At 38.3% G+C, this 19393-nt stretch overlaps 1 protein-coding gene across 2 annotated transcripts in view; it reads right to left on the bottom strand.

The window, feature by feature from the left end:
* stk38a (serine/threonine kinase 38a) overlaps positions 1-19190 on the bottom strand; it is a 34411-nt gene extending 15221 nt beyond the window's left edge. For both annotated transcript variants that reach the window (XM_072914775.1, XM_072914777.1), the window contains exons 1-3: positions 19059-19190; positions 8520-8658; positions 4989-5040 (exon numbers count right to left, since the gene is read on the bottom strand). In XM_072914775.1, the coding sequence (XP_072770876.1) occupies positions 4989-5040; positions 8520-8658; positions 19059-19131 (264 nt within the window). In that variant the 5' untranslated portion in view covers positions 19132-19190. The remainder of the gene's footprint in view (positions 1-4988; positions 5041-8519; positions 8659-19058) is intronic.
* Positions 19191-19393: the final 203 nt, after the last annotated feature.

The raw sequence follows: 19393 nt of genomic DNA, 5'->3' as shown, positions 1-19393 counted from the left end.
AGTATGATGATTCTATGTGTCTACATTAAAACATTCTTCTTCATACTGCATTAATATATGCTACTTTTAAACTTTCATGCAGAGAGGGAAATCACAAGTAAAAGTGTATTTATTAAACAGTTATTAAGCAGTGGCACAAACATTCATGTCATTTCAAAACAGAAAGTGCAAGATTGTCAGAGACATTTTAAAACAAGCTATTAGTGCCCTTTTGTGCATGATGTCACTAAGATGACATATCTTCGTATATATACATATCGGGGCGGCATGGCGTAGTGGGTAGAGCAACCGTGCCAGAAACCTGAGGGTTGCAGGTTCGCTCCCCGCCTCTTACCATCCAAAAAAAAAAATCGCTGCCGTTGTGTCCTTGGGCGGGACACTTCACCCTTTGCCCCCGGTGCCACTCACACCGGTGAATTGAATGATGAATGATAGGTGGTGGTCGGAGGGGCCGTTGGCGCAAATTGCAGCCATGCTTCCGTCAGTCTACCCCAGGGCAGCTGTGGCTATGAAAGTAGCTTACCACCACCAGGTGTGAATGATGGGTTCTACATGTAAAGCGACTTTGGGTACTTAGAAAAGCGCTATATAAATCCCAGTTATTATTATTATTATTATTATTATATCAAAACAACACTAAATTAAAGTGCACTTTTTGTACAGAACGCCACTACAATAGTTTAAAACTAATAAAGTGCACTTTTGTGCATGATGTCACACAAGATATTTCAATAAGTGTCAAATAAAAATGAGTTGCATAATAGGAAATCAAATAGTGTTCGTCCTTCGCTATGTGGTAGGTTCCTGCGGACGTTATCTCCTTCTGTTGTCGACTTTTTTTTTTTCCATACGGTGTTGATCTGGAAATGGTTGCTTCGACATTTTGTTGGCGTGGCAGCGAACGGAGATGTAGACATATACTGTGTATACCAGTGCTGCTACTTTTTGTAGCAACGCTTTTGCCGCATAAATTCAAGATTCAAGATTCAAGAATGTTTATTGTCATATGCACAGTTAAACAGACAGTTTGCCGTACAATGACAATCTTACTTTGCTAGTCCACCCGTCAACAAGTCACACGGTACTTAGCTCAAAATAAAAATGTATATACAAGGCACAGTAAGTAACATAACATCATTGCACATTCTGATTGACAGTCAACAGTATAAATTGTAGGTGACATTTGGTCACAGCAGCAGTTCAAGTGTCTTTAGTGATCAAAGGTGAAAAGTGTCTACAGTGATGGTTCACAGTTCGGGGGTGGTCATGGTAGCTGTCTGGGGGGGGGGGGGGGGGGGGGGGGGGGGGGGGGAGATCTAGCATTCACAAGTTAGCATTCACAAGCCTGATGGCCTGTGGGTAGAAACTGTTTGTCAGTCTCGTAGTCCTGGATTTCAGGCTCCTATATCGTCAGCCTGATGGTAGGAGGTTGAAGAGACTGTGTTATGTCCTTTATGATGTTGTGTGCTCTCCTGGTGGCCCTGGTAGAGTACATGTCCTGTAGTGCTTTCTTTATTGTTTGTTGGGTGTTGTGATCCCAGGTGAGGTCCTCGCTGATGTGGGTCCCGAGGAATTTAAAGGTTTTCACCCTGTCCACCTTTGTCCCCCCTATGTACAGAGGTGTGTAGTGGGTACTCCTTCTCCGTGGGTCAATAATCATCTCCTTGGTCTTGTCTGTGTTCAAGGAGAGATTATTATCCTGATACCAGGCCACCAGTTCCACTACCTCCCTTCTGTACGCTGCCTCAGCTCCCCCGGTGATCAGTCCGACGACCGTAGTATCATCTGCAAACTTGATGATACTGGTGTTGTTCTGGGAGGGCACATAGTCGTGTGTGCAGAGGGTGTACAATAGGGGGCTCAGCACGCAGCCTTGGGGGTCCCTATGCTTAGAACATTTGTGCCTGATGTCTGGTTGCCGATTCTGACTGACTGGGGCCGGTTTGTGAGAAAGTTCAGGACCCAGTCACAGAGAGCCGGTGTCAGATCAACAGTGAGGAGTTTAGCAGTGAGTTTTTGTGGGATGACCGTGTTAAAAGCAGAGCTGTAGTCGATGAATAATAGCCTGGCATAGGTGTCCTTGCCCTCTAAGTGGGTGAGGGTGGTGTGGATGACGGTGTTGACTGCATCCTCAGTGGATCGGTTCTGCCGGTAGGCAAACTGTAGAGGGTCCAGTGTGTCTGGGATGGTCTTCTTGATGTGTGACATGACTATCCTCTCGAAGCACTTCATCACTATTGGGGTGAGTGCAACAGGGCGATAGTCATTTAGACAGGTCACAGTGTTTTTCTTTGGCAGGGGCACGATGGTGGTGGTCTTGAAGCAGGTGGGCACAACAGCTTGTGCTAGTGACAAGTTGTATATGTCAGCCAGCTCTGATGAACACACCCTGAGGGCCTGGCCAGGGATGTTGTCTGGGCCGGCTGCCTTCCGTGGGTTTGTTCTCCTCAGAACTGTACGTACCTCTGCTGTTGTCACAGTGAGTGGTGGGTCCTGCGTGCGTTCCGTGGTCAGAACCCCTCTCTGTTGGTTGGTGTTGAGGACCTCGAAGCGGACGTAGAACTCATTCAGCTCATCTGGCAGTGAGCGTTGGCTGTTTGTGACCCCCCTGCTCCCCTGCTTGTAGTCTGTGATGTGTTGCAGGCCTTGCCACATGCGCCGGGAATCTGCGGTGGAGTAGAATCCACCGCAGACATGCCCGCTCCACTGACTTGGACTGAACATCACAGTTAATCCAGGGTTTTTGGTTTGGATATATTTTGTATTGTTTTGTGGGCACAATGTTTTCCACACATGTGCTGATGTAGCCAGTTACACTGGAAGCATATTCCTCTATGTCCACAGTACCATCATCCCTCTGACAGCAGTTTTGAACATGTCCCAGTTTGTACTCCCAAAGCAGTCCTGAAGCACTAGTTCAGTGTCTTCATTCCACACTTGAACAGTTTTTCTCACTGGGGGGGGGCTTGCTTGAGGCGTTGTCTGTACGCTGGATATAGAAAAGCTGAGATGTGATCAGATAGTCCAAAGTGTGGTCTGGGTACAGCCTTGTAGGCTCCCCTCACGTTGCAATATATTTGGTCCAAAATGTTTTTTTTCCCATGTAGGAAAGTTCCCAAACTGATGGTATTTCGGGAGGACACTCTTTAGGTTGCGGTGGTTAAAATCCCCAGCGACCGTGAACGCAGCATCGGGGTGTGCGGTCTCTTGTTTACTGATGACGTCATGCAGCAGCTTTAGCGCTGTAGTGGAGTCCGCCCGTGGGGGGATGTAAACACACAGTATAAACACTGCACTGAACTCCCTTGGCAGATAAAAAGGTCTGCATTTCACCATCAAAAACTCAATGTTGTCCGAGCAGTGTCTTTCAACCACATGTACGTCCGAGCACCAGCGGTTACTCACATAAACACAGACGCCGCCGCCTCTCGCCTTTCTTGAGGCCTTTGTCCGGTCTACACGGTAGACTGAGTGTGTTGCTAGCTGGATAGCAGAGTCTGGGATGTTGTCAGAAAGCCAGGTTTCCGTGAAAATAAAAGCACAGCATTCTCTCAGTTCACGCTGGGATGTAATCCTGCTTCTCAGCTCATCCAGCTTGTTGTTGAGCGAGCGCGTTAGCTAGCAGCAGGCTAGGTAGTGGTGGTCGCGTAGCTCTAGCCTTTAGCCTAGCATGTAGCCCCGCTCTCTTGCCCCGCCGCCTTGTTGCTGTTGTTGTTTTGTGGTTAGCTGGCTCTCGTCGTAGCAGAAAGTTGAAGTCCGTCAGACTATAAGTGAGCTCATGGTGAGCTTTTCCAATGTCCAGAAGTGCATCTCTGTTATATCTCACTGTTGCGTGCAAAAACTTTAATAAATAAACTATAATAAATAAAAAACGTAAATGTTGTCGGGAGGACGACGCAAAGACGTCAGCCACGGGGGGGGGGGGGGCGCCATCTTGTTTGTTGAACAAATGTTGAAAATATTCCCGCTTGAAGCCAAACCACCGCCAGACGACGGACCCCGTGCTGTTTTTCTTGGTAATTATTTCTTCCTCCATTTGTTACCAGATTCGCACCTTAAATGATAAATGGGTTATACTTGTATAGCGCTTTTCTACCTTCAAGGTACTCAAAGCGCTTTGACACTACTTCCACATTCACCCATTCACACACACATTCACACACTGATGGCAGGAGCTGCCATGCAAGGCGCTAACCAGCAGCCATCAGGAGCAAGGGTGAAGTGTCTTGCCCAAGGACACAACAGACGTGACTAGGATGGTAGAAGGTGGGGATTGAACCCCAGTAACCAGCAACCCTCCGATTGCTGGCACGGCCACTCTACCAACTTCGCCACGCCGTCCCTTCTCTCTCTCGTATTACCACCCGCACCTCATCGTTAGCATCACAGCTAACGTTACCATGTCGCTACCGCGGGAGTGTGTGACGTTGCACACGTGACGTGTGTAAGAAGGTGCGCTTGCAGTCTGTGAGAAGGAGAGACAAGAAAGAGTGGGAAACGCATGCAGTGTAATGCCCGCAGCTAAAAACAACTGTGTGAGAACATATACTCCAATATCACCATAGAGTCATTTTCTATATCGCACAGAGACAAACCTGCGATACATCCAGTATATCCATATATCGCCCAACCCTACAACAGAGCTATCTTTTATCAGCGTGACGTCATAATTCCTCATATCGTGACCTGTCCTCCATCTAATGTGCACCTCTAGAAATAATTGATAAGCAAGAATAGATTGCATATACAATTGAGAGGGAAGGAAACATTTTCATTTTTGATTGCGCGTCAGACTCTGATACACAACAGATCAAAAGTAGGATAATAGATGCAAAATAGTTGATCTTTATATGGCCAACACTAGATGATGATGTAAAATGTTGGGGATATCTATGAATCAAGCATTATGGAAATGAGTGGGATATGATTGACACTTTGCAAAATGTTTAGTTTTGAGGTGTTAGCAGAGAATATTAGTTGAGACTCACCTCTTCATCAGCCAAGCCCTCCTGATCCATCACTTTCTCCAGTTTCTGCTGCCTGACAAGACAAAGACAACAAGACTTTCATCTTCCACACAAAGACACAATCATGTTTGGGCTTTCACGTCATATGAATTCTTCACATTTTCAATCTTTGATCACAATTTTATACGACAAAAACACAGGATGACACAATATCAATGGAATATTTCCTATTATTGGCTCTGATTTCAATCTTTTTGTTTTTCCTCTTTAGGTTCTCCTGTGTTCGTATTTATCCATTTGTAAACAGTAACTAAATCTACAAAATAATTTTTGACATAAAAAAATATTGATCTTATTAATCGACCATATACTGATAATTAACTTGGTATCATTAATGTGGATATCTGTATGTATGTTGAGTTGCTTTAACAGGGGAGGTATGGCGTAGTGTTTAGAGCGGCCGTGTCAGAAACCTGAGGGTTGCAGGTTCGCTCCCCGCCTCTTGACATCCAAATCGCTGCCGTTGTGTCCTTGGGCAGAACACTTCACACTGGTGAATGAATGATGAATGAGTGATATGTGTTGGTCGGAGGCAGCCTCGCTTCTGTCAGTCTACCCCAGAGCAGCTGTGGCTACAAATGTGGCTTACCACCACCACCAGGTGTGAATGAGTGATGGCTTCCCACTTCTCTGTGAGCGCTTTGAGTGTCTAACAATAGAAAAACGCGGTTTAAAATCTAATCCATTATTATTATTAACAAGCAAACATTTGCATAAATCAAAGCGATTGTTCAGTCTCATGTTAGTAGCATTAAAAACTTGAAAATGATCTCTTTAAGCTACACATATTAATGATTAAAAAAATGATATTGACCATTAATCGTGATTAAATACGAATTAACACCCAACAAAATGAGATTAAAATAGTCAATTGCAATGACAGCCCTAATACTAAATGATGAGATTGATCTGCTTGGAACACATCCCTTGTCATTTTGTAAACTTGAGTTGAAAAAAGTGGACGTTTAGGAAGGAAATATTGAGGTGAATAATGAGCGTGGCATAATAAGTTAAACGACAACTTCAGATTGTTTTCTTTCTTTTACTTTGGCCCAAAATAGCACAAGCACATTCTGAAAATGTACATATCACAAATAATCCTAATAGAGCAAATGTTTGTTTTACGCTGGGTGGAGGGGGAGGAGTCACAGTCCCACTTTACCTCTTGCTCACCCCGGTATAAACTATTTGCTTGCCTAACAGAATTGCTATTGTGACATCAGCAGTTTCACTTAGCAAACTCTGCATCTTTGACATCCCTGCTTAAATAGGTCCAACATTCATAACACTGATTTGGATTCATTATTGTTTGGACCTAAGCTGACTCTGGCCAGATCCTTGTGGTTGGCTGAGCTGCACACAAGGATGTGGGCTGGAAGTCATTGCAAAGTCCTTCCAAATAGCAAGAAATAATGAAGCAAAGAGGATTTGATAGATGTGACGTGTTTGATTCAAACAACTCGTGTGCTGACATTGTTGCAAATTATTTGCCACATGGATGGAATATGAATTCTTTCAAAGATGAACAGTGAAGGCATTTATTGATGGCAAGGATGTTCTTCCGAGCGGGTTTGTATTTCCCAGCGTGGCTCTCATCAGCGTCACGGCTTGATGTCCATGTGAGTGCTTGAAGTAGCTAAGGCTGAAACGACGCGTCGACGTAGTCGACGTCATCGGTTACGTAAATACGTCGACGCCGTTTTTGTGCGTCGGCGCGTCGCATATTTACGTCACTCTACTTTACTGTCATGGCGGAGCGCAAAGCAGACGATGCGAGCGAGGGGAAAAAAGCACGCCAAAAGTCGTCAAAAGTGTGGGAGTATTTCAATAAACGGCCTAATAATGTTGTTGTATGCACACTGTGTCGAGCGGAAATGGCCTATCATAGCAGCACAACGGCTATGAAGGAACATTTGAAAAGAAAACCCCCGACAGCGTTCTTGCCATCACCATCAACAAGTCAATCGTCCGCGTGCGTATACGTTGTCATTATTACACAAAAACATGAATGTGTCATTTGTATCTGCGTTGTAAATTCATAAACTAAGGCACCGTTTCGCTCTGAGAGGCGCGTTTGGCGTGCCTGTTCAGTGTTTACAAAGACGCGCTCCTCTTTAACGCTGTGGAGAGGCGGCGGCGGCGAGCGAGCGGCGAGGCGGGGTGCGCCGGGAGCGACGCCGCAATCGTGCCCAGGTGCGCGATCCGCGCAGTTGGAAGAGAAAAGACTGTGTAAAATTAAAAGATTGTAAACCTGGCAAAGCCGTCTGGCGTTCAGTCTGTCGGTCCTGAAAGAACCCCACGGCACAAGACGTGTCACAAACGCTAACGTTAATTAGTTGTGCAAATACCTTTTACAACATTAACAGTTACATATACTATGTACAAACCAACAATTAACTTTCACTTTAATCATACTATCATTGTTGTTTTATTAAGCAAAATAAGCAATACTTTTACTTTTGTTGAAATGTTTACACTGTACACTTTTTTGTATTGGATGTTTAGCTTTATTTTTGCACATTTTAGCAAATAAGCAATACTTTTACTTTTGTTGAAATGTTTACACTTGTTACAGAATATTTCCGTTTTGCACTTTTTTGTATTGGATGTTTATCTTTATTTTTGCACATTTTTAAGCAAAATAAGCAATACTTTTACTTTTGAAATGCTTATACTATTCCAGAATATTAAGATTTGCACTGGATGTTTATTTTTATATTTGCACATTAAAAAGCAAATAAGCTACTTTTAATTTTGTTAAATGTTAAAAGTTTTAAATGTTTACATTGTTACAGAATATTTTGTCATGTTGTTGTCAATGTTGACTGAGTGGCCATACTTTTTTTTTTGTAAATAAAAGCCATGCCTTTTGAAAAAAACTGGCCTACATTTATTTTTTCCTCTTCATTTTAAATTAAAAAAAAATCGGTAAAAGGAAAAATAATCTATAGATTAATCGAAAAAATAATCTATAGATTAACCGATTAATCGAAAAAATAATCTATGGATTAATCGATAGAAAAATAATCGTTAGCTGCAGCCCTAGAAGTAGCACCTCATTCAACATAAGTGCTTTATCCAATCACACACAAGCATTTGCCTTCTCAAATACATCTCCCATTGAGAAGTCCACATCCTTGTGTGGAGCTCAGCCAACGACAAGGATCTGGCCAGAGTCAGGTTAGGTCCACATCCTTGTGTGGAGCTCAGCCAACGACAAGGATCTGGCCAGAGTCAGGTTAGTTTGGAGCGTTTGAAAGCAAAAGCAAACATCCTGCATGCTTATTTGAGTCAACATTGCACATTTGCTCTTTTATTACACTTTTTTTTGTAATAGTATTCTCAGAATGTGGAGCAGGCCGCTAAAAATGATTTGCGGGCCGCACTTTGGACACCCCGTGCTCTATGGCTAATATTTTTAGCCAGCTGTCATCATTCAACATAAGATTATAGCACTTTTTGCCTCCACACTGGACATAGTTCCATGATTACCTCATCTCTCTCTCCTCGTGCTGGGCAATGAGGTTGCTGTAGAAGCTCTCCAAGGTGACCTTGGCCATGGTGACACGTTCCTTGGTGTGGTTACTCATGGAGGAGCAGGAGCTCTGGGCCGTCATTGCCATGCTGTTACCTGAAAGCACAATAGGAATTCAGTTCCTAGCACAGACTATGATATCATATGAAGACTGGCGGACCAAAAGAGGAAGGAAAACAAGAGGCAGTTATGAAGAAACAATAAGGAAATGTGCAAGATGAAGGTGGAGCACAATAACAGGTCTATGAAAAGAGGAACAGGTCAAATATATATTCATCTTGGAAGCATGTTTGGGAACATTTATTACACACGGAGGATTTCAGACATGATACAAATCCCAATTCCTTTCACTCATGACATGAGCAAGTCAGGAAGTCAAGACCAGACATGACCACATTGAAAAAGATTTTTTGGACAGGAGTTCATGGAGAGATATTTCCTGTGACTGTACCAAGAGTGACAATACAGTAGGCTCATGTCCAACTTTCTTACATTATTGGAGGCTCACTCACAGCCTTTCACGCTTGACTGTAAGAGTACAACTGTACATAATACTCATGATGTGACCACGCCATCGTAAGAGTACAACTGTACACAATACTCATGATGTGACCACGCCATCGTAAGAGTACAACTGTACATAATACTCATGATGTGACCACGCCATCGTGAGAGTACAACTGTACATAATACTCATGATGTGACCACGCCATCGTAAGAGTACAACTGTGCATAATACTCATGATGTGACCACGCCATCGTAAGAGTACAACTGTACATAATACTCATGATGTGACCACGCCATCGTAAGAGTACAACTGTACATAATACTCATGATGTGACCACGCCATCGTAAGAGTACAACTGTACACAATACTCATGATGTGATCACGCCATCGTAAGAGTACAACTGTACATAATACTCATGATGTGACCACGCCATCGTAAGAGTACAACTGTACATAATACTCATGATGTGACCACGCCATCGTAAGAGTACAACTGTACATAATACTCATGATGTGACCACGCCATCGTAAGAGTACAACTGTACATAATACTCAAGATGTGACCACGCCATCGTAAGAGTACAACTGTACATAATACTCATGATGTGATCACGCCATCGTAAGAGTACAACTGTACATAATACTCATGATGTGACCACGCCATCGTAAGAGTACAACTGTACATAATACTCATGATGTGACCACGCCATCGTAAGAGTACAACTGTACATAATACTCATGATGTGACCACGCCATCGTAAGAGTACAACTGTACATAATACTCATGATGTGACCACGCCATCGTAAGAGTACAACTGTACATAATACTCATGATGTGACCACGCCATCGTAAGAGTACAACTGTACATAATACTCAAGATGTGACCACGCCATCGTAAGAGTACAACTGTACATAATACTCATGATGTGATCACGCCATCGTAAGAGTACAACTGTACATAATACTCATGATGTGACCACGCCATAGTAAGAGTACAACTGTACATAATACTCATGATGTGACCACGCCATCGTAAGAGTACAACTGTACACAATACTCATGATGTGACCACGCCATCGTAAGAGTACAACTGTACACAATACTCATGATGTGATCACAGCATTCTGGCTTGTTGATGGGCTCATATTGCCCATCTCATTTGAAGCTGAAATATTGCTACAACTGGACATTTGGCTTTGTAATCATATTTTTCTTCTTTTGCGGAACTTCTAGTGTTAGCTAGCGGTCCTGGTCTCTGCCCACCCAGACAAAAACAATTGTGAATGACTGAAAAGAGGGCTCACTGTGTTCAGTTAATTCAACTGTTAAATAAAGGAGAGCCATTCAGAGTGAGTCGTCTTCCTCCCTGTTTGAAGCCAAAGACCGCGAGGTTCAACAATTCTGATAGGCCAACATGTCTGTCACTCAAATGCCGCTGACGGCGTAGAACAAAAGAAAAAACCTCAGCCTCTGGCGGGTACGTGATGGCACTATTTAAAATGATGCCCATCAATCGTACAGCCCTAATCCAGAATAGCCACATTTTGGGATTGTGACAAAGCTCTGACACCATTTGGCAAGTTTACACTTCACCTAATTCCCCTGCAAAAAAATGAGGATAAATAAAATGTTACTAAAAACTAATATAAGTTTACATTTATTTGTGAGTCTACCAAGTATCTTTAAAATTGATCAATTTGCCTGGTCGCTTGTTTTGTGGTTAGGGTTATGTGAGTAAACCAGCCATGTTTACTCACATTTTCTCTCACTTCCAATGCTCATTTCATCCACTCAATCAATTAAAAACACACTGGAACTGTCAAAGCAGTTGTTGGAGCCTATCTTTATTATTCATCATTTGGACAATGCTAAATCAAATAATGCCAATGATGATGAATTATTGAATGTTTTAGATGAATTATGATTGAGTGTGATCACGCATGATGAAGGAGAGCTTCATGTTGAAGGACTGACACTTTATCTAGCGCTAATATTTTCATTATTCTGAAGTCAACCACGGAGAATAATTTTGTTTGTGAAAATAAATGATGATCATTTGGAATCAGCGAGTGCTTATTAAGTATTTAGTGAGTCATAGACCTCCTCCTCAAGACTACTCTACCTTTATTTTTTACAACTTTTTTTAACGCAAGAGTAGCCCTAACACCATTTTTTCCCTTTTTCTTTGTTTAGCAAACTTTCCAATGATACCAACTTTTTTTTAAATGGGGTGAATATTAGTAAAAGTTATGACATTTTTAACAAAAAGCACACACCTAAAAGCTGGAGCCCCGTTGACTTTGCATTAAAGATGTTGATTAGTGCATTTTCAGTCAATTTAAAAGTCAATTTTAATATTTATCATAGGAAAATAATACTTATATCACTGGAATCGTCTTTACATGACATGTCTGTTAATTCTGGTCTCATGTAAATCAATTATTTTTTACAATTTAACACATTTACTTATGTCATGCACACAGTAGATATGGATATTCTTATGGAAATTACACATTGTTTTTACTACCTTTATTCACTCATTATAAATCTAGATCAAACATTAAAAAGCAAAAAAGTGGGTAACATTCAGCTTTGTGGGAAAGATGAATGTATATACCGTATTTTCCGCACCATTAGCCGCACCTAAAAACCACAAATTTACTCAAAAGCTGACAGTGCGGCTTTTAACCCGGTGCGCTTTATATATGGATTAATATTACGATTCATTTTCATAAAGTTTCGATCTCGCAACTTCGGTAAACAGCCGCCATCTTTTTTCCCGGTAGAACAGGAAGCGCTTCTTCTTCTACGCAAGCAACCGCCAAGGTAAGCACCCGCCCCCATAGAACAGGAAGCGCTTCTTCTTCTACTGTAAGCAACCACCCGCCCCGGAAGAAGAAGAAGCACGCGGTGCATGCTGGGATATGTGACGTTTCATTTCCATTTGTGTGTTTATGTAAAGACCCCAAAATGGCTCCTATTAAGTGTGTTGTCTGTCTAATTATAAATAATGCAGACGAGGCGTGTTAACTGAGTTCTCAACGTTTACTCACAGCGTGCTCATAACCACATTCTAACTGCCAGCATACAACAACGCTTCTCAGGGCTACCGCGCATGCTCGTCACTATCGTTGCATGCTGGGTAGTGTAGTTGTTATATTTGCTAGCTCATAACATCACATTGAGAGACACGCTTACGCGCTTAATTCAATACTCGCCGTCATTCCGGGTGGATTGACAAAAGACCTCCAGCCGCTAGATATTGGTGTCAACAGGGCATTCGAAGCTAGACTGCTAACTGCGTAGGAACAGTGGATGACGAAGAAGCGCGCGGTGCATGCTGGGATATGTGACGTTTCATTTCCATTTGTGTGTTTATGTAAAGACCCCAAAATGGCTCCTATTAAGTGTGTTGTCTGTCTAATTATAAATAATGCAGACGAGGCGTGTTAACTGAGTTCTCAACGTTTTCTCACAGCGTGCTCATAACCACATTCTAACTGCCAGCATACAACAACGCTTCTCAGGGCTACCGCGCATGCTCGTCACTATCGTTGCATGCTGGGTAGTGTAGTTGTTATATTTGCTAGCTCATAACATCACATTGAGAGACACGCTTACGCGCTTAATTCAATACTCGCCGTCATTCCGGGTGGATTGACAAAAGACCTCCAGCCGCTAGATATTGGTGTCAACAGGGCATTCGAAGCTAGACTGCTAACTGCGTGGGAACAATGGATGACCGAAGGCGAACACACCTTCACTAAGACAGAGGCAGCGCCGGACGACATTCGCCCAACTTTTCAATTCGGACACCGAAGGAGAAAAATTCGAGGGATTTATGAATGAAGAATAACTTCAGAAAGTGAGCGTTATGTTTATTTTGTGTGTTGTGACATTAACGTTCGAGCAACATTATGTTGCTATTGCTCTGCACTATTTTGAATTTTACTATGTTTGTGATTGCACATTTGCGTACATTTTGGGACAGAGTTGTTAGAACGCTGGTTTTTAATATATTATTAAAGTTTGACTGACCTATCTGACTGTTTTTTTGACATTCCCTTTAGCGCAGCGTAGGCGCGGCTTATAGTCCGGGGCGGCTTATTGGTGGACAAAGTTATGAAATATGCCATTCATTGAAGGTGCGGCTAATAATCCGGTGCGCCTTATAGTGCGGAAAATACGGTAGATAGGATTTTACTGTCAAATATACACGTCAGACTGGATGTAATACATGAGGACTGACTCCATGCTGGAAGAAAGCAGGATGACATAACTCGCTAAATCCCAACATTTATGTGACATATCTTGCTAAATCCCAACATTTATGTGACATATCTTGCTAAATCCCAACATTTATGTGACATATCTTGCTAAATCCCAACATTTATGTGACATATCTTGCTAAATCCCAACATTTATGTGACATATCTTGCTAAATCCCAACATTTATGTGACACATCTTGCTAAATCCCAACATTTATGTGACATATCTTGCTAAATCCCAACATTTATGTGACATATCTTGCTAAATCTCAACATTTATGTGACATATCTTGCTAAATCCCAACATTTATGTGACATATCTTGCTAAATCTCAACATTTATGTGACATATCTTGCTAAATCCCAACATTTATGTGACATATCTTGCTAAATCCCAACATTTATGTGACATATCTTGCTAAATCCCAACATTTATGTGACATATCTTGCTAAATCCCAACATTTATGTGACATATCTTGCTAAATCCCAACATTTATGTGACATATCTTGCTAAATCCCAACATTTATGTGACATATCTTGCTAAATCCCAACATTTATGTGACATATCTTGCTAAATCCCAACATTTATGTGACATATCTTGCTGAATCCCAACATTTATGTGACATATCTTGCTAAATCTCAACATTTATGTGACATATCTTGCTAAATCCCAACATTTATGTGACATATCTTGCTAAATCCCAACATTTATGTGACATATCTTGCTAAATCTCAACATTTATGTGACATATCTTGCTAAATCCCAACATTTATGTGACATATCTTGCTAAATCTCAACATTTATGTGACATATCTTGCTAAATCCCAACATTTATGTGACATATCTTGCTAAATCCCAACATTTATGTGACATATCTGGCTAAATCCCAACATTTATGTGACATATCTTGCTAAATCCCAACATTTATGTGACATATCTTGCTAAATCTCAACATTTATGTGACATATCTTGCTAAATCTCAACATTTATGTGACATATCTTGCTAAATCCCAACATTTATGTGACATATCTTGCTAAATCCCAACATTTATGTGACATATCTTGCTCAATCTCAACATTTATGTGACATATCTTGCTAAATCCCAACATTTATGTGACATATCTTGCTAAATCTCAACATTTATGTGACATATCTTGCTAAATCTCAACATTTATGTGACATATCTTGCTAAATCTCAACATTTATGTGACATATCTTGCTAAATCCCAACATTTATGTGACATATCTTGCTAAATCCCAACATTTATGTGACATATCGTGCTAAATCCCAACATTTATGTGACATATCTTGCTAAATCTCAACATTTATGTGACATATCTTGCTAAATCCCAACATTTATGTGACATATCTTGCTCAATCTCAACATTTATGTGACATATCTTGCTAAATCCCAACATTTATGTGACATATCTTGCTAAATCTCAACATTTATGTGACATATCTTGCTAAATCTCAACATTTATGTGACATATCTTGCTAAATCCCAACATATATGTGACATATCTTGCTAAATCCCAACATTTATGTGACATATCTTGCTAAATCCCAACATTTATGTGACATATCTTGCTAAATCCCAACATTTATGTGACATATCTTGCTAAATCCCAACATTTATGTGACATATCTTGCTAAATCCCAACATTTATGTGACATATCTTGCTAAATCCCAACATTTATGTGACATATCTTGCTGAATCCCAACATTTATGTGACATATCTTGCTAAATCTCAACATTTATGTGACATATCTTGCTAAATCCCAACATTTATGTGACATATCTTGCTAAATCCCAACATTTATGTGACATATCTTGCTAAATCTCAACATTTATGTGACATATCTTGCTAAATCCCAACATTTATGTGACATATCTTGCTAAATCTCAACATTTATGTGACATATCTTGCTAAATCCCAACATTTATGTGACATATCTTGCTAAATCCCAACATTTATGTGACATATCTGGCTAAATCCCAACATTTATGTGACATATCTTGCTAAATCCCAACATTTATGTGACATATCTTGCTAAATCTCAACATTTATGTGACATATCTTGCTAAATCTCAACATTTATGTGACATATCTTGCTAAATCCCAACATTTATGTGACATATCTTGCTAAATCCCAACATTTATGTGACATATCTTGCTCAATCTCAACATTTATGTGACATATCTTGCTAAATCCCAACATTTATGTGACATATCTTGCTAAATCTCAACATTTATGTGACATATCTTGCTAAATCTCAACATTTATGTGACATATCTTGCTAAATCTCAACATTTATGTGACATATCTTGCTAAATCCCAACATTTATGTGACATATCTTGCTAAATCCCAACATTTATGTGACATATCGTGCTAAATCCCAACATTTATGTGACATATCTTGCTAAATCTCAACATTTATGTGACATATCTTGCTAAATCCCAACATTTATGTGACATATCTTGCTCAATCTCAACATTTATGTGACATATCTTGCTAAATCCCAACATTTATGTGACATATCTTGCTAAATCTCAACATTTATGTGACATATCTTGCTAAATCTCAACATTTATGTGACATATCTTGCTAAATCCCAACATTTATGTGACATATCTTGCTAAATCCCAACATTTATGTGACATATCTTGCTAAATCCCAACATTTATGTGACATATCTTGCTAAATCCCAACATTTATGTGACATATCTTGCTAAATCCCAACATTTATGTGACATATCGTGCTAAATCCCAACATTTATGTGACATATCTTGCTCAATCTCAACATTTATGTGACATATCTTGCTAAATCCCAACTTTTATGTGACATATCTTGCTGAATCCCAACATTTATGTGACATATCTTGCTAAATCCCAACATTTATGTGACATATCTTGCTAAATCCCAACATTTATGTGACATATCTTGCTAAATCCCAACATTTATGTGACATATCTTGCTAAATCCCAACTTTTATGTGACATATCTTGCTGAATCCCAACATTTATGTGACATATCTTGCTAAATCTCAACATTTATGTGACATATCTTGCTAAATCCCAACATTTATGTGACATATCTTGCTAAATCCCAACATTTATGTGACATATCTTGCTCAATCTCAACATTTATGTGACATATCTTGCTAAATCCCAACTTTTATGTGACATATCTTGCTGAATCCCAACATTTATGTGACATATCTTGCTAAATCCCAACATTTATGTGACATATCTTGCTAAATCCCAACATTTATGTGACATATCTTGCTAAATCCCAACATTTATGTGACATATCTTGCTAAATCCCAACTTTTATGTGACATATCTTGCTGAATCCCAACATTTATGTGACATATCTTGCTAAATCTCAACATTTATGTGACATATCTTGCTAAATCCCAACATTTATGTGACATATCTAGCTAAATCCCAACATTTATGTGACATATCTTGCTAAATCCCAACATTTATGTGACATATCTTGCTAAATCCCAACATTTATGTGACTGCCATGTAAAAAGTGAGACTTGTTGAGAAATAAATGCGACACGAGTGAAATAAAGAGCAGTGGGACGACACGACGTGGAAGGAAAGGAGAAGTCAATACTATAATAATAATAATAATAATAATAATAATATGTATTATTCATGGCCAAAGAGCAAAGAGCATAGTTAGAGTCAAAGAGTAAATATTATAATAATAAATGTAAGAGTCAAAGAGTAAATATTATAATAATAAATGTAAGAGTCAAAGAGTAAATATTATAATAATAATAATAACTGTAAGAGTCAAAGAGTACATATTATTATAATAATAATATAAATATAAGAGTCAGAGTAAATATTATAATAATAATAAATGTAAGAGTCAAATAGTAAATATTATAATAAAATGTAAGAGTCAAAGAGTAAATATTATAATAATAAATGTAAGAGTCAAAGAGTACATATTATAATAATAATAAATGTAAGAGTCAAATAGTAAATATTATAATAAAATGTAAGAGTCAAAGAGTAAATATTATAATAATAATAACTGTAAGAGTCAAAGAGTACATATTATTATAATAATAATAAATGTAAGAGTCAGAGTAAATATTATAATAATAAATGTAAGAGTCAAATAGTAAATATTATAATAAAATGTAAGAGTCAAAGAGTAAATATTATAATAATAAATGTAAGAGTCAAAGAGTACATATTATAATAAAAATAAATGTAAGAGTGAAATAGTAAATATAATAAAATGTAAGAGTCAAAGAGTACATATTATAATAATAATAAATGTAAGAGTCAAAGAGTAAATATTATAATAATAATAAATGTAAGAGTCAGAGTAAATATTATAATAATAATAAATGTAAGAGTCAAAGAGTAAATATTATAATAATAATAAATGTAAGAGTCAAAGATTAAATGTAATAATAATAATAAATGTAAGATTCAAAGAGTAAATATTATAATAATAATAAATGTAAGAGTCAGAGTAAATATTATAATAATAATAAATGTAAGAGTCAAAGAGTAAATATAATAATAAATGTAAGAGTCAAAGAGTAAATATTATAATAATAATAAATGTAAGAGTCAAAGAGTAAATATTATAATAATAATAAATGTAAGAGTCAAAGAGTAAATATAATAATAAATGTAAGAGTCAAAGAGTAAATATTATAATAATAATAAATGTAAGAGTCAAAGAGTAAATATTATAATAATAATACATGTAAGAGTCAAAGATTAAATGTAATAATAATAATAAATGTAAGAGTCAAAGAGTAAATATTATAATAATAAATGTAAGAGTCAAAGAGTAAATATTATAATAATAATAAATGTAAGAGTCAAAGAGTAAATATTATGATAATAATACATGTAAGAGTCAAAGATTAAATGTAATAATAATAATAAATGTAAGAGTCAAAGAGTAAATATTATAATAATAAATGTAAGAGTCAAAGAGTAAATATTATAATAATAAATGTAAGAGTCAGAGTAAATATTATAATAATAATAAATGTAAGAGTCAGAGTAAATATTATAATAATAATAAATGTAAGAGTCAAAAAGTAAATATAATAATAATAAATGTAAGAGTCAGAGTAAATATTATAATAATAATAAATGTAAGAGTCAGAGTAAATATTATAATAATAATAAATGTAAGAGCCAAAGAGTAAATATTATAATAATAATAAATGTAAGAGTCAAAGATTAAATGGAATAATAATAATAAATGTACGAGTCAAAGATTAAATGTAATAATAATAACAAATGTAAGATTCAAAGAGTAAATATTATTATAATAATAAATGTAAGAAAAAATAAGTGAAAGAGTAAACGTTACCTGCTAACGTTAGCCGCTTAGCTCCTTAACTCGCACAGTGCGTCAAGTAAGCCTGGCTGCTCCACAAAGTGCAAAGCAGCCATGTTTGACAGCACAAGTCGCTTTTATTGCTCGTCCGCGCAACAAAAGGTGAAGTTTAAAAGTGTTTTTGTTTTTGTTTAAGGCAGCTTGACAGGAGTTGACTTAGCTAACTCGCGTTAGCCACTTAAAGAGCAGCGAGCGGCTAAGTGGAGACATCTTCAGCGTCTTCACTTGGACAAAACACTTCTACACTTTTCAAAATCACTCCTTTGTTTTTCATCAACACATAAAAAGTACTTCTTTGAAGATCTATTACCTTTATCGAAGGTGTTGTGTCGGCCCTTTCTTCCTCGACTCAACTGCGTCCAACGTGTCATCAACACTTTCATGTGGCTGCGACACCTGCTGGCGAGACTTGGGACTGACGGCTCTTTCCAGGGAGTCGCATCTTGACGAGCCGCTCCTTTCAAAGAGCCGTTCAAAAGACTGCCTCCTTATTTCATTTCATTCATTCATATATATACACACATATATATATATATATATATATATATATATATATATATACAGTATATAAACGACTGAAAAAGCCGAGAACACTTTTTTTTCATCTCATAATCTCGTTTTTTGTCCCATAATTATGATATATAT

Source organism: Nerophis lumbriciformis, linkage group LG01, assembly GCF_033978685.3.
Source record: "Nerophis lumbriciformis linkage group LG01, RoL_Nlum_v2.1, whole genome shotgun sequence".
In the NCBI taxonomy this organism is placed as follows: domain Eukaryota; kingdom Metazoa; phylum Chordata; class Actinopteri; order Syngnathiformes; family Syngnathidae; genus Nerophis; species Nerophis lumbriciformis.
Note: the sequence above shows the minus strand (reverse complement) of the source record. Positions and strands in the feature narration are given on the sequence as shown.